General features: G+C 45.0%; 1 protein-coding gene across 1 annotated transcript; it reads right to left on the bottom strand.

The window, feature by feature from the left end:
• Window positions 1–273: 273 nt before the first annotated feature.
• Window positions 274–16,020, bottom strand: LOC134028343 (polycystin-1-like protein 2). The gene is made up of 37 exons (XM_062471827.1): window positions 15,699–16,020; window positions 14,928–15,086; window positions 14,652–14,840; window positions 13,865–13,975; window positions 13,400–13,547; window positions 12,950–13,179; window positions 12,284–12,691; window positions 12,048–12,172; window positions 10,118–10,271; window positions 9,632–9,774; window positions 9,339–9,521; window positions 9,026–9,163; window positions 8,763–8,906; window positions 8,533–8,684; window positions 8,326–8,446; window positions 8,117–8,248; window positions 7,787–8,012; window positions 7,465–7,655; window positions 7,157–7,387; window positions 6,924–7,025; window positions 6,643–6,821; window positions 5,836–5,982; window positions 5,539–5,738; window positions 5,204–5,439; window positions 4,900–5,122; window positions 4,223–4,698; window positions 4,031–4,127; window positions 3,713–3,853; window positions 3,435–3,620; window positions 3,000–3,330; window positions 2,771–2,904; window positions 2,554–2,681; window positions 2,292–2,452; window positions 1,843–2,053; window positions 1,585–1,686; window positions 816–947; window positions 274–717 (listed from the first exon to the last, which is right to left on the bottom strand). Exons 1-37 carry the CDS (start codon window positions 16,018–16,020, stop codon window positions 598–600), a joined length of 6,813 nt encoding a protein of 2,270 aa, XP_062327811.1. The 3' UTR covers window positions 274–597.
• Between the last annotated feature and the right edge of the window lie 142 nt (window positions 16,021–16,162).

Raw genomic sequence — 16,162 nt, 5'->3', positions numbered from 1 at the left:
ACTGTGGGCGACCTGGAGGTGTACTCTATTTAAAGGGGAGTGACATCATCCAAGCCTTTCAGAACGACCTGTTCAGTCTCCAACAATGGGTCAGCATGTTGAGTGCTTTGGCGTTGTGTCGACCAATCATGCATTATCTTTTAAACACGCTCTGAGCTAAAAGTACGCTTGAACAGATCTGTTTGGGTGAAAGACTTCAGTATGTGATTTGTGGAAATACGACTTAAAGCTCCAAAATACTTAATGAATCAAACTCAAATATCATGGTTCCTCACTAAAGTTTATTTCCACAGATTACCACTGATAAGTATAGTTTGGCATGTATGTTACCACATTTATATATATTTCAACCAAAAATACAGTAATATAGCAATCCATTTGAATTGTCTAAACACTGGATACTGTCTCCTGTTGTTACAAGTATACATGCAACCTCAAGAGACAAGACATGAACAAGATCTCAAATTTAAATACTGTATTTGATCACGGAACAACACAAATAGCTTCTGGGGCAACAAGTCACATACAGGGATTTGTTTAAGGTGCTACTCCTACAGCAGGGAACACAAGCTTGTGTCTGAAAAGTAGAATACGTTTCTATGTGGAAATAGTGGAGGGTCCTTTGTTGTCATTTCTCTCCTCTTTCTTGTACTTGATCCCAAACAAACTGCAGAGCTTCATCAGCATCAGGTCCACTATCTCCTCCTCTTCAGAGGGCTGGAACAGTCAACGATTAATGTCAGTTAGAATATGGATAAATTGGGTCTTTGTCCAGTCTCTGAGTACATGTATTTTGGTACATTTGCTCAATGTACCTTGTGATGTTTCTGCTCTTCACTGAAAGCCACCAGGATGACGGAGATGAAAAGGTTCAGCACCACAAAGGTCATGAACACGATGCAGGAGCCAATGAGGAACGCACCCAACACAGGATTATAATCCAGGACCTGGATTGGAGGAGGACATCAACAATCCACCAATCACAAAAACGCCATATGACTTTAAAGGTCCCATGACATGAAATGTTCACTTTAGGAGGTTATTTAACATTAATATGAATTCCCCTAGTCTGCCTTTGGTCCCCCAGTGGCTAGCATTTTTTGGATAGGTGTAAACCAAGCCCTGGGTATTCTTCTCCGCCTTTGAGAAAATGAAAGCTGAAACGCTCGGTTTTGTAAATCCTCTCCTTATGTCGTCATAAGGAGGAAGGTTACCTCCCCTTTCTCTGCCTTGCCCGCTCAGAGAATTTGGCCCACCAATGAGAAAATGAGCTACGACCGTGCGAGCGCGATATTGGTTTTTCCTCGAGACATCATGGCTTGCAAACGACCAAAGCATGGCAGTTAGCCCCGCCTCTTTCTTCCTCATAGCATTTAAAGCTACAGACACAGAAACGGCACGTCGTGAGGAAAGCTCATTGTGGGACTGCTTCTTAGTGGCTGTAATTCTGCACCAAGGCTGAATTTCGGGAAAGAGACTTCAGATACAGTATTAGGGGACCACTAAGGCCTATATAAAAACATCCAAAGACAGCATGTCATGTGATCTTTAATATATAAGTGAACTATTGTATCTCTCACTAACCTCCTCATAGTTGAAGATTCCCAGTTGCAGGCTGACCATTGTCTGAGCAGAATCCATGAGGGTCTTGTAAGAGTACAGCTTCCAGCCATACATCAGATTGCACTGAAAAAAAGGAAGATTTGATTAAGTAAATGTAATGACAGCGAGACATTCAGGTCTTGAAATATTATAGAAATATACGAGTGAGGTGAAGCCCATGGTGTCCTTGGGGAGACATACTTTAACACCACTAGCAGAGTAATGTGGAGGTGTTCTTACAGCAATAGAGTAGGCAAGAGTCATGATGGTGATGACCACCAGGAAGCCTGAGATGTCAGTCCAGGCCCTCTGCAGTGTGGCTGTGATCATGTGCAGCTTGGAGTTGAGTCTCATCAGATGCCAGAGCTTGACTGTCGCCAGCAGCACCAGGAAGGCTATCACATAGCCCAGCACAGCATCAGCAGTCGCTGTGGCATGGAAACTAGCAAACCTGCAAATATGTGAGAATTTTACTACTTTCAATTCAAACAGGTCTCACTGGTGTCACAGTGAACATTCAGATAATAGAAAGTCTACTATTTAACAGTAACATCCAGAGCTTCTTCTAGTAATAACTGAGACTTCTTCAAATGACCTCATTAGGAGTTTAACTCCTCTTGCCAGTATCATGCCTAACGAAAAGATACACATGGGATCATAGTTATGAGTTATGATAGTTATGAACTAACTGGTCTTTGTGGTCGTGGTAGTAGGCCATGTCCCTGTTTCCCAGAAGAGTCCTCTTGATAAAGACAGACAGAGCGCTCCAGCTCAGGACGATGATAGCCAACTCCACCAGGTTAAACTTGCTCCTGAAGTAACCCCACTTGTGCTGCTTCATCAGCTTGCCCTGTGAGGAGGCCAGATAAGTGTTCCACTACTGTACCACAGCAGTACAAAAATATTACCAAAAGTATATGTTTGACATTAGCTTTTGCTTCAGTCGCTCACCTGAACAAACATATAATACAGGATGAAGAGAAAGTAGACGACCTCAGAGGCCATAACAAAGATGTGAAGACCACCAGTCGATTGGTAAAGACGAACACTCTGCAGCTCACTGCGGAACTGGAACGCCCCTGAAAGATGACATGTACAGTAAACCACCTTTGTTAATGTGAAAACCACATGACAAGGTCATGTGCTGCTCTCAGACACAGTCACTCACCTACGGCAGTGGTCTCCAGCATGAGAGTGGCAATGCAGAAGAGGTTGACATTGGCATTATACACAGTGAATTCTATGAAGACTGCCCGGGTGTACATGTCAATCCAGGTGCTGTCAAACAGGAACTGAATGGTTCTGTAGAAACAAGGATATGGCAAGGATGAAACCACACTTCATGGTTGTCTTTACACTTAACAGGGAGTAGTACTTTAGTACAAAAAATTCTGTACCTGCTGGCATTGTATGAGTCTGGGCCCAGTTCCTCCACAAAGCCACCTCCTCTGTACAGAACCAAACTACCCCAGACAGGATATGACCTCAGTCGGGCCTGGCTCTGGTACTTCCATGGGCTGCGAAGGCTCACTGAGGAGTTGTCCCCCACAGAGCGGTTCCAGCCGGGCCCATATGAGCCCATGTCCTCCACCTCCCATGAGTAGGGAGCATGACAGTCAGGCACAGACTGGCGCATGGAGCGGGGAACGCGGCACGAGTTCTTCTGTACCCTCACCTGGCGAAGGCGAGCATTACCCACCAGCTTGGAGTTCCCATCTGTGATGAAACCTATTCCAGACAAGGACATTATGCTCAGGACACTGCTCTGTTCCCATATGGCATTTGCCATAGCTTTTCAGTTGAATATTTCACTTTATAACAGAAAATGTTACCTGGATATTCTCCAAACAGGTTGTTTAGTAGAGAGGTGTTTGCCCAGGTGAACACATCACCAGGACTCATGTTGTCAGAAATTCCTTGGGTGAAACTCTGCTGGATGTGTCGAGTCAAGAAGTAAGCATTGGGATCCCTCTGGCCATAAGCCACCAGGAGTAACATCCACATAAACCCCATGTAGGCTTGAAAAAGAAACACAGAGTTAATCTTCGAGGGGTTTTTATCCACAAAAATAGATGAAACAGCAACATCTACAATAAGAGGTCCCACTCACTTAGAATCTCCCTGATGAGAGCAAAGACCTTCTGTTCTTTCATCAAGTTGTTCCTTATTTTCTCAATGTCACTTGGAGGAGGGGGTTGGTAGAAGCTGCATGTGCTGTCCCTCCTGGCTGCCCGCATCGCACCAGCTTCATCTGGGGGTAGAAAAGGCCTTGTTTTGGACCTCTTTGTAGTAGTTGTCAGATACTGTACTATATTGTTGTAGCCCTCTTAAAAATGTAGTCTCTTTAGTCAGCTGGGTTACAATATTTTTTATTTTTAAGCACAGGAGGGCATGGTTAAACTTGAAGATTAACCTGAAGATTAAGTACCTGGGTTTCTGAGAATTCCATCGACCTTAGGATCACCATATTCTTCCTGATCAACTTTCTTAAGCACAAGAGCAAAGAAGACAGCAAATCCCAGCACCTGTTTTGAAGAAACGCACATTAAACAACCCCGTCATATAAACGTAGGTAGATTTCATGTAATTTATCATCGTGCCCTAACCTGATGTGACTGACCTTAAGTGGTTGTGTGATCAAGAGGCTCTCAAAGAAGGACACAACCATAGAGATGAGCCAGCTGATGGAGCGCTCCTTCCCATAATGCAGCCCATATATCATAGTGAAGAATCCGGACACACCGCTAGTGGCGAGCACCAATATCCAGCCCACAAACACAAACCACCACGGCAGCCCTCCTGAACAGCACTTCCTCTTGCTGGTGTCCTCGTCGAGGCTCTCTGCTGGGCTGATGCTGCATGCCGGTTGGTCCCCTCCAAGGCTGGAGGAAGAGAGCTGGGACTCCAGTAATCCCTTCATGCCCTGGACCTGCTGCACAGCCCGCTGATAGCTGTGTGGGTTAGGGAAGCGAGAAGGTCCCAGTAGACTCAACTCCTTCTCAACATGGCGGAGCTGCCTGTACAGATACTGACTGTTGCTGCTCCGTTTTTGGCTCCTGTCTACAGTTTTCTCAGGGCTCCCACACAAGCTGCTGTCTGATATCACAAAGAACATCCTTAGCCTTAAACACAGACCAAATACACTAAACACAGATTCAATCATTTAATATTCATGAGTGAAGTTCAGGTGTCTCCAATCACCAGCAGGGAAAAGGCATTCCAATTAAATACTCTGGTCAAGTATAAAACGTTACAGATGTAACAATCTACCGAAATGTTGACCGAAAAAACTGTTACCTTGTAGTTCAACTGAACCTAAAGACAGAAGGAGAGATCCTTCTCTCTTGCAGACATCAGTGTAAAACTCTCCACCTGCACGGTTCTGCTGTCTGATAATGTCCTCCACCAGAGAGAGCAGAGTGTTGATGTCAGCCTGTCGTCCAGACCCCAGCTCCAACTCCAGACGAGGCATGGGGCTCTTCATGGCCTTGGAGAGAGACTGGGCTATCCTCTTGATGTCCTAAGAAAATGAACAAACGTGCTACCTGAAGAAAACCTTCAGACTGACAGAAGGGTGAAAGAATGATCCAGATAACTCTACCTTGATGACAGTGTCTGGTGTGATGTCCTTGTGTTCCATCTGTGGAGAAGGAGGCTGTGATGGAGACACACGGCCAGTTTTCCCCTGCTTGGAGGCCTCTGTCTTGGGTTGACCAGGCTTCTTCTCTCGGGGGCGGGTGTTTCTGAAGATACTCACAATCAGCAGATTGATGGGGAACATGATGATAGAACTTTGAACTCCAATCATCACTTGTTGCCAGGTGAACTCAATGTGACCTTCAGAGTGACAGATATAGGGATAAAGTAACAGAGAGCGTTAATCACTTTTAAGTCCAGACACGTTGTGGAGCACCAATTCCGTGGATAATATCTTACCCAGGTCCATTGTTTGTTCAGAGGGGTCAGTCGGGATGCCATAGAACATGATATTGGTCAACATGGTGCAGAGCAGCAGAGAAAAACAGCATGATACTCGCTGCACACATGTAAAGGTGCTGTTTGGAGGACGGCTGATCACAGAGAACCAGATGTGACCATCACGGAAGTCTTTGGCTGTCTTCATGAAGAACAGGTTACTGAAAAGATGCAGTATACAATCGATATTAACTGTACTTAAATACATCATGGAGGAGGGTTCTTAGATCAATTACAGGATGGTCCTTTTCATCTCACCTAAATCTCTTTAGATCCATTTCAGTGGCAACAGGGAAGGATCTATCTAGAAGGCAGTCTCCCATATCGATGGCAAGCCAGGAGTTACAGAGGAAGTGCCACTTCTGCCCAGTTTGTAAATCTTGCACCATTACTTTGTTTACGTACCTGCAGGAAAACATGATTTCATCTCAGCATCCGGAAAATATCTGCATTATATATATGATTCATGCTTATTTTACTATTATTACAGGGCTGCCAACTTTTCCAAAACCCTTGTGAGATTTGGTATTTTGGGTGGCCGGCCAACCACAATCTTCCTGCAAGCAACCCCCCCCCCCCCCCTTGTCTTACCTACGAACATGTAGGTACACAAGTTGGTTCCCCTTTGTTCTTTTGGAGAGCAGTCTCACGAGCCCTACTTACCCGGCGTCATGGAGCCGACCAGCTAAATAGTTATTTAGCACTAGCTTTGCTACCTGCATACCTACAGCTGGCAACTCCGTTTTGCTTCTAGATTCAGACCTAGCCCCGGTAAATTGTAGCGCTAGCTAACTACTAGACTTCTGCTGTGTGGTAATCGCAGTAACTAACCAGTCGAAGGGCATAGAAAAATACAGGGTGTTGATATTCACAGCCTGGAAACATACCCAGCTGCAACCGATGCAAGCACACCCCACAATTTCCCCAGAAATGGTACCCTCTCTAGTTATTATTATAGTTGTTATTATTGTTGTTGTTATATTGTAATACACCATAAGAGTATGTGTGAATGTATTGGTTCCTCTCTTCATTCAACAACATGTGAGTTTCCTGCCCATTCCCTACCAGCTCGGGTGTTCTCCAGAGTTGTCGTGCCACACCCTGATGCTCTGCAGCTCCCCCAGGGAGAAGGGGGTGGTCAGCAGGAAGGTGTCTACTGCACCCCTCTCAAACACAGGTTTGTCAGGGTCAGTGAGGTGGTGGGGCTCACTCTCCCCCTCTGTGCCCAGCAGAGTCACGGTTACCTGGAAAGGGGAACTAGGTTACCTAGAGGTAGCTGAAGCTGTTGTGGCACCCTGTGTTGTTGTTGTTGTTGTTGTGGGGGCTGGACTCTGAAGCTGTCTGACCTGAGCTGAGCTGGAGGCACCACGTCGATGTCCTGTGCTGATGTTCAGCATGTAGCCATACTCAGCCAAAGGGTCGTTGTCCTCCAGTACTGTTACCTTTACCTGGACACAATTTGAGGTATCTTACACACATACAAACACTGAAAAAGTAACATTGCCATATCAACAATGGTGTTTCTGATTTATGTTTTTTTATTTTTACAAAATGGCCTAAGTGGCTTTTTGATAGAGACCTTGGCAGTATCCTTGATGTCTTTCCTGCGTGCCCACACGACCACCAGGAGATAAGCTACAAAGACGGCGCCCACAAAGCAAACAACCACTGGGTTTTCAGTGAAGGTAGAGAAGAGCTCTGCGGTGCGAGACACATCCACAACGTTGGGCATGACGAAGAAAGAGCTTCCAAAGAAGGTCAGGTGGTTACATAGGCACTGAGTGACAAACGGGGTGGTGAGAGGGCCAACCTGGAAAGACCAGAGTCACCAGAATTAGACCAATATTGCTTACTTTGCGAGTTGCTCATTAGATGTGATGTACTTACCCTGCAGCCGGCCTCACTCCAAGCTGATTGAGACTCATTCCAATACTTGCACTGGGCAGCAATGGAGGTGACAGACACGCTGGCATTTACTGATTTAACCCCTGCCTCCACAATGGGTTGCACCACAAGGTAGTGCTCCCCAACATGTCCTCCTCTATCACTGGGAGCCAGCACCCATATGTACCTCTCCTCTGCACCCAAAACACCCAAAGAAACAAGCAAATTGTACAGCATAAACAAAGTATGTCTTATCGTATATAATATAACTCAACATTATGATCACAGATGTTTTCTGTCATGCATTTAGGAGCAGGTGCATCACCTTGTATCGTGCCATTGTTAGGCATATGAGTCTTAGCTACATAATCCGCTGTGGTGGGGTAGTTCTTATCACCCAGGAACAGTTTAAAGGTCAAGTCCTCTGATGGCTCCATCCTCAGCACCAGCGTCACATCAGGTGAAGGAACGTTGATCTTCAGAGTGCTGTAGTTACTCAGGTTTAAGATTGTACTGTTCACTTGTTCTCCATCCAGCCTGGGCAATAATATCTGTGAAGCAACAGAGGTCATTGTACACTACAGTGATCTAAGTGAATGGGCTTTTAAACATGTCAACAACAGAACAGTAGAGTGGAGGTTATGTCTAATCTGACCTCTATCTCATGAGTCAGATTCTCTATGGGGATGACTGAGCCATTTGCTCTGCTGAGTGAGACCGAGCCCAAAGCACCGCTGATGTCAGCCTCTTCACTCCAAGAAAATGGATTCCTTTCAAAACTCATCATCTGTAAAGTCAGAATGGAGATTGGGAGTTAAGGGATAAACCACACATAAATACACACCCACAATCTGGATGTCTTACCCGCACATCCACCGGTTCCTCCAGAGGAAGGACGTCAGCAGGCAGGGGAGGGAAGGAGAAGCTGGAGGAGGTGTTCTTCGGAACGATGATCGACTGCATTTGAAGGGTTTCTGGAGACACTCTGAAAAGAGACAGAGTACGAGACATAACCACAGACTGTGAAAACATAGTGAGTTTGTTTTCAACTGTCTTCCACCACTCCCTTACCTGTTGACAAACAAACTGATCTTTTCCATGCTCACAATGGCTGGCCCCTGGTCAGTCACTTTCCCATTCAACAATGCACTTTGAACATTCTCCATTCCATCGAGAAGGAAATTTGAAATCTTTTTCTGCAAACGACAAAACATTTTATTGAGCTGACTGAGGACCGTAAGTAGTAAAAGAGCTGTCGTATTGTTGACATTTGGCTTACATAAACATTCTGTCACTCTTACATTAGAAGAGACTTTTAAAATGTTGCTGGCCGCCTCCACTATGGGAGTGGCGGCATTCACCACCTGGTCACCTCCATTTTCCTGACTGACGTTCATGAATAGAAGGGAGGAGCTGAGATCTGCCACCAGGGAACTGGCCTTTTCCTGGAAGACACACATGTTGGGACCGCACAGAAACACACATATGAGTTATGACATGACTAGATGTTATCATAATAAGTCTGTTGTTGTGGTAGGTGATGTTCTGGGTATTCTGGGTGTACCTGAGCAGCCGGGGTCAGCTCCTCAGGTTTCTTGGTGAGCCCCACCACGGCTCCTGCAGTTACCTGCACCTCCTGGGTGGAGTTACTTGGGGAGTTCTGCAGCACTTCATTCATACTGGTTAGCATCTTCTCTCGCAGCTGGAATGAAGATACTTTGTGAAACACTACCTTAGGTCTCCTTCCAATAATCCAATAAACCACGTCAAAGGATACCACGTGGAAGGAAGAGGCAATCACACAAATGCGCCCCCAATTGGCCTGTCTAATGTCCTCTAGCCAGGCAAAGTAGATGTCAGAGTCCTTCTTCGCCTACCTTCTTCCTAGCATCCGTTTGCTCTGCACTGTCCCCACCGTCGTTCAGCATGTCAGACACAGACTGGAACATCTGTCCCAGGTTCTCTCCAGAGAGCAGCCCCTGCTGCTGCAGCTGGGCGACAGAGTCCACCACCGCAGACTGGAGCTCCTGCACTGTAGAGCTGGAGTTGGCCGGACGCACCTGCTCACACGACAAACAGAACAGCTCCAAATGTAACTTCTCAAGGTAAGACGTGTGTCTAAGCAATTTAAGTACATAACACTTTCCATGCTGGATGACTATGGACAAACCTGCGTGGTGATGGAAGTGCTTGTCTTTGTGAACCCGTTTTTGACTGTTGCCACCACGGACAGACTGTAATTGTTGCTTTCCTCCCCCAGAGGAAGGTAAATAGACTTGACTTCATTTGCAGAACTGCAGCGAAGATGATTTCCTGTAATATGAGGAATAGCGACGTTCCAAGCCTGATACAACATGAACAGCTGAACCCAGTGCCGGTCCGAGCACATAATACTTTCGGCGCCCTAGGCGAGATGTATTGACCCCCCCAACCCCCCCCCCCCCCCCACCGGGCCGCCCCCCCAAACGCAACACGGAGATATGACGTGGCGCGGTTGGCGCCCTCTGCTGGTTGTGCGGCAGGGTTAATTAATGGATGCTCTTTGGAAAATCCCGTCCCCCTCTTCATGCCGCCCTAGGCGGCTGCCTATGTCGCCTGTAGGAAGGACCGGCTCTGGCTGCACCAATGCTTTCACAACACAATGCGCCGTACAGACCTTTGTTTGTCCTGAAGCAGTACAGGCAGTTGCCTGACGAACAGAAGGAGGAGGCGGTGCAGTTGATGTTGAATGGATCTAGGACAGTGCCGTTTTGTGGGGAGATGGTACATGAAGGGGGCGTGGGAGTGGTGGTAGACTGGGTGGTGGCAGGCTGGGTGTTACTGACAGGAACAGGAGTCATTACGCCTGGTATTTGTATGGTGTATTTGGCAAAGCCAGGTGTTGTCTCACCTATGAAACGGTGACAGCAGGAAATAAAAACAGAGTATTCATCACTTCACATTACTGGGAATGGAATTCCCCCAAAACATTATAAACAAATATTACAAAGGCTTTTAGCCTTTTACTCACCATAAGCGATAACATTGAGATTTTGAAACGTGCTCGTTGCTGTCTGCAGATATTTTTCAGCCACCCTATACTCATTGCCACCAACTTGTTTCTCAATCAGTGGCTTTCTCCCTGCACTGGTGTAGCATTCTTTCAGGTCACCCTGGAAGACAACGTTTTTAGAATCAAAATGACGTCATGAGTATCTTCATTCCGCACAGCCATTATTCTGTGACATCACACATGACAAGCAGCAGACGTGCATTCCTTCTAACATACAGTATAGTAGAGCATTGTTCATGTTAATGTATTAGCTCATTCACTCAGGTTCTGTGCTCTACTTTTGAGTCTACCTGTGCTTCATGTGTTCTTGTACACTCAGACTTACAGTCAAAGGTCCTGGGTCCTCAATATGCCAAACCACCTTCGGGCAGCTCCCAACACAGTCCAATTTGAGATTTACATCCTGTGATGTGTCACAACCACTGCAACTGTCAAAATAAATGTGAGGCCAAATAATGGTTATAATGGGTGTTCTTAGGTCCTTATGAAGGGAAACAAACTAGTTGATGCAAAACATTCTGAACATTTGGACATCAACTATTGACCTTTAGAGATGTTGTTACTCTGAACACAGAACTGCTGATCAGGGCCGGCCCAAGCCTTTATGGGGCCTTAAGCAGAATTGATTTGGGGGCCCCTCTGAATTATGTTAATTACCATTAACATATTATATAATTTTAAAATTAAGCTGTAATTTAATGTGCTCTTGGGGGCCCTCTGGTGGCCACGGGGCCCTAAGCAGCCGCTTAGTTCGCTTATGCCTTGGGCCGGCTCTTCTGCTGATCTTTGTTGAGGTTTGTAAGATTAATTATAAGGAGGAATTGGTTAGAGGCTATCATACCTGATGCTGACATTGACAAATTCCTTAGGAGTTACAGATATGCATCTGGATGCTGAAGTAAGGGTGTACCATTTGTTAAAGAACGACTTCAGCTTCACTTGAAAAGTGAATTCACTGAATGTAAACGAATCGGGAAGGCATTTTTTATCAATGACAAGAGTGCTCTCCTTGTTCTTGTTCATTATGTCATTGCATTTGCAGTTGATCTCTGTAGAGCAAAAGGGAGACTTTTAGAAAACAAGACCCTTAGCCCTGAAAGGACGGAGTGCTGTATAATCCTCTATGCAAAATCTGTCCTAAAAAAGCATATATGTTTTTATATAGGAACTTTTTAACGCTGTAAAACCATTAGCACTTACTGCATGACCATTCAAACTGGCTCCACCTTCCACTGGCCAGCCCAAACAGACCAGTTACTGCCATCATGACGCTGTCACTGGAGTCAACAAGGGTATCTGGAGTTGAAGTTATCCTTAAGGAATAAGCTCTAGGCTTTCTGACATGCCCTGTCTGAAGTAAACAAATATATTCACAAGCATGTATTATATTGAACAAATAATAATCTCACCAAAATGTGTGATTTTTATGGACATGTATTTATGTACATTACAAATAGATATTAATTTGTACATTTAAATTATTAAAGTTTGCTGCATGCTTAAATATCACATTTAGCTTGTTAACTAAACATACCGTGTTTCCATGGTCATGTAAAAGGTCTAAAAAGTTGCTGCAGGCAACTGTGACGTTCCACAAATTCACCTCCACCTCCATGTCTGAGAAGACATTCCAGGCTTTGACTGTTATCTCCAAACTACCTGGAAAAAAGTGGGAAACATTACATTACCTTTCAGTTTTCAATGCTTTGCAGATGATTCATTTCATTACTAGATACTGTTATTTGCGAAGCAGATGTCAAGGTCCACTACCTTGTACTGTTGGTGTGATGTTGTAAACTTGCAGACTGCTGTTGTGCATGTGTCTGGTCTCAGAGAAAGTCTTGTTGTCTCCAGTCACAGAGAACAGGAGCTGTGCTGGAGCTCCATGCTCCAGAGAGACACTGATGGGGAGGTGGGAGTCTGGACACTGGCCCTCCTCTAGCAGCAAGGAGGCCTGCAAGCCTTCCACTGGCTCCAGCAGGCACACCTGCAGCTCTGTGGACACTCCAGGGGTCGTGACCCCGTTAGACGCCTTCAGGCTTAGCTGGTGGCAGCCAGACCCAAGCTGCTCCTGAACCTCTGGACCCACTGTAATGTTGTGGGGAATGATTCCTCTGACCACAGATGAGTGAGACACCAACATGTCCCCACTCTGGATTCTATAGGTCACATTTGTACCTGTTGACAGAAAGGTTGGAATATTTTCAATATTTAGTCACTGAGAACTGTTAAATTCTGTATAGTGTTGGTTTATAGCAATTGTATTGCCTAGTATGGAGAAGTGGGCATCCTGTGATTTTACAGGGCCCCCATTTTGCCCATGGTGTCCCCCACCCATGTACATTGTTCATTTTAAAATGACCATATGGTGTTTGCTTGTGTGTCACATAGACAACACTTTTAGGTGTGATGTCTTAGGTTTATATTAATACCTACCAGCTTCCACTTCTACCTGGATTAGCAATAGGCTCCCATAGAGACCTTTGCAGTTGGCGCCATCTGTTGAGTGGTTTGGGCTATAGCATTTGATGACACCAAACTCTCCGACAGGCTCCTGAATGGTGATGGTTTTCTGAACCTTAACATGCCATTCACTGGTACTACAATCCACCAAAACCAAATAGACTCCTGGATGGCTGTATTTATGAACCACACTGCTCTCTAACCTATGGGAAAAATATACAGTAGTACCATTTATTTTTCTATTTGTGGGTAGTAAAAATAATAATAATATTGCTTTCAATATAGCTAGACTGAGATATTGAAGTTTTGCAACAAACTGCTCTCTAACCTGTGAGGGAACACAATAAACAGACAGATGATTGTGAAAAGCTACAGCTAGCTAATATGTAGCAGACAATGAACTGACAGTCAGTCGTTACTCACTCCTTCGGACTGTAGGGGTGAACGTTGTGTCCATCTCCAGCCCTCAGGGAGCAGCTGAGGTTGCCCTGGAATGGATGTAGGAGCCACTTCACTGTAAAGGTCACGTCGTCATAGACTGCTGCCAAATTGCTCATTAACAGGTTCAGACCTGAGAGACAAACGTTTCAAGATAAATGGCTTGATGATGATCCAGTAGCAGTTGAAAGCTCATTTAAAACAATAAAGCAATATGTCAGAAAGGGCTCTTTTACTTGAGTTGAGATTTATAATGATAAAACACAGTCCTGTTTTACATCACATGGGTGTGGGACATCAATCAGTTATATCAGCCATCTGATAAGAGGCTGAAGGATCATTTTAACATGTGCAAAGATACACGTAGACACACTGTGGGCCACATAGCTTACACTCCAGCATATGGGTAAAAAGGGGAAAGGGGAGAGAGAGAGAAAGAGATAGTCTGACCCTCTTTGCAGTGGTACTCCACAGACAGGTAGCTTCCAAGTCCAGGACAGGGTTCACCAAAAGAGGTCACATCTACAGTAGCCTGGCACACCTGCAGCCCATGACAATCTCCTGCAACGACACAGACAAGATGTTTACGTAACACAGAAATATATCTCCTCTAAACCATTTACAAGTATCAACTTGTACATTATGTAACTACCTTGTGCTCCATCGATATTCAATATCATTATTGTTGTGATCTTCATCCCAGTCAATATTATCACATGATCATCATCTTCATAATATATATATGTTGTATATTGTTTAGTTATCACAATGACTCACTGTCCAGACATTTATTCTGTACATGAATCATTAGACAACGAGAACAAGCTAACAATAGCTTTAATGCATGAGTCAATATTGACAGCAAAGTATTTGATTCTGTTTACCCTAATAATGAATGCCTTTTCAATGCATAGGTTTATTCATTCTCCCTGTGTATTAACATCTTCTGTATATAGCAAAAATGTTCTTCTTTGTAGCACAAACAACTTTTGTTGTTTTTGGAAACACTATTCAATGTAATATGTTTGGTTAGGAGACACTTTTATCCAAAGCAACGTGCAAAGGTTCATTTGAACCTGGCTCCTATTGATTTTCAGTCAAATGTTCTTTAGTATATGATTGAGCTAAAAAGAACAATGTCAAACCTGGTTTGTATTGGGATTCATACTGAAAACAATAAAGCCCCAAATATTGGACTATTGGACTATTGGACTTTATATAATCTTTAAAGAAATACCTGTTACTGAATCTACAACATCCATCCAGCTGCACTCTTCCTGTGTCGATGTGGGTGAAGGATTTGGGCTCAAACGGCAGTAATGAGCTGTTTTACGACCATAGAAGCTGTCATCAACCTCTATCACTTGACCAGAACCGCATTGCAGTGTGGCGTTGTGGTGTGCACATGCAATAGTGCGACCGGACTCTGTTAAAGGAAAATGGGATTCAGCGATATGATGTTACTCTCTGTCTCATACTGTCCACACACAAACAAACAACAAAAAATACCAACCAAACTCGCAGACAAAGGTGAACTCCTGGCTGCAGTTGGCTGTGGCCTCCCACTGGAAGCCTGAGTTTCTGAGGATGTGGGCACAGCCAGCCCCTGGAGCTGGACTGCTCACCCAGTTAGAGTAGCTGACATCTGAGCCATCCAGCCACGACAGGGGCCCTGAGGAGGGACCGCACAACAAACTTGAATAATAACACATCTATAGATACTGATCTGTTACCAAAACATCAGCCATTTCCTACTATCCATCATCCGACATTCTGTACATCACTTCGGAATATGTGAATAGTGGGGTCGTTAATACATACACAATGGTTGTGTTCTAACGAGTGCAAGTGAATGGCTGATAAGGACTGGTCTTTTGTGTGCGCTATTAAAAGAGCCTGTGTAAATCAGCTGTCTGGACAGCTAGGCTTTGGAAGGCTCCAGTGATTGAGAAGTTTTACACGAGGTGGTTGCTGCTATAGAGAGATATCCAGATGAGAGTGTCTCCTAGCAATAGGACATGACCACATGCTGTATCTCTCAGCAGCATGGCCATCTGACCTGGAAGATAGTGACCAAGACAACCACTTAATCACACTAGAACCTCTCTGAATATTAAGAGGTTCTAGTGTTCTGTCAAAACAAATTGAATAAAATTTGACATGAACATTGCACACGACATACTAATTTTACACATTATACTTTCTAAAATAGCTAAACATGCCCTGCGAAATGCTTCCCATAAAAGGCTCATCTAATGCAACATTTCGATGATTTTCCACTTACCTTCAGCAGCAGAAGAATCCAGAGTGAGGTTTGCGGAGGCCGGGGCGAGCCCCAGCCACCAGTCCGTTTCAGACTCCAGGTGCTTCTGAAGGAACTGCTGGGTTTCCTCATTCTGGATGAATGCCAAGTGTCCTCCACCTCGCTCGCACCAACCCTGAGCACTGAAGAAAGAACGCCGGAGACCCCCAAACTCATAACAGGAGCTATCAAAGCCCTGCTGGTGTTCTGGGCAGGCGAAAGCCTCACTCTCCTCCTCGGCACCCGATGGACAGAGAAGGAAGAGAGTGCTCAGTAGCAGCTGGGTGAAAGACATGCTCTCCATCTTGCCCTTCACCTGGACTGTGGGCGACCTGGAGGTGTACTCTATTTAAAGGGGAGTGACATCAGCATTTCTTACATCCTTCAGCCTTTTGGCCCTCAGTGGGATGTGTGACTGTCTGCCATTCTTTGTTAGGGTCCCTACA

This window comes from Osmerus eperlanus, chromosome 10 (genome assembly GCF_963692335.1).
Source record: "Osmerus eperlanus chromosome 10, fOsmEpe2.1, whole genome shotgun sequence".
NCBI classification, from domain to species: domain Eukaryota; kingdom Metazoa; phylum Chordata; class Actinopteri; order Osmeriformes; family Osmeridae; genus Osmerus; species Osmerus eperlanus.
Note: the sequence above shows the minus strand (reverse complement) of the source record. Positions and strands in the feature narration are given on the sequence as shown.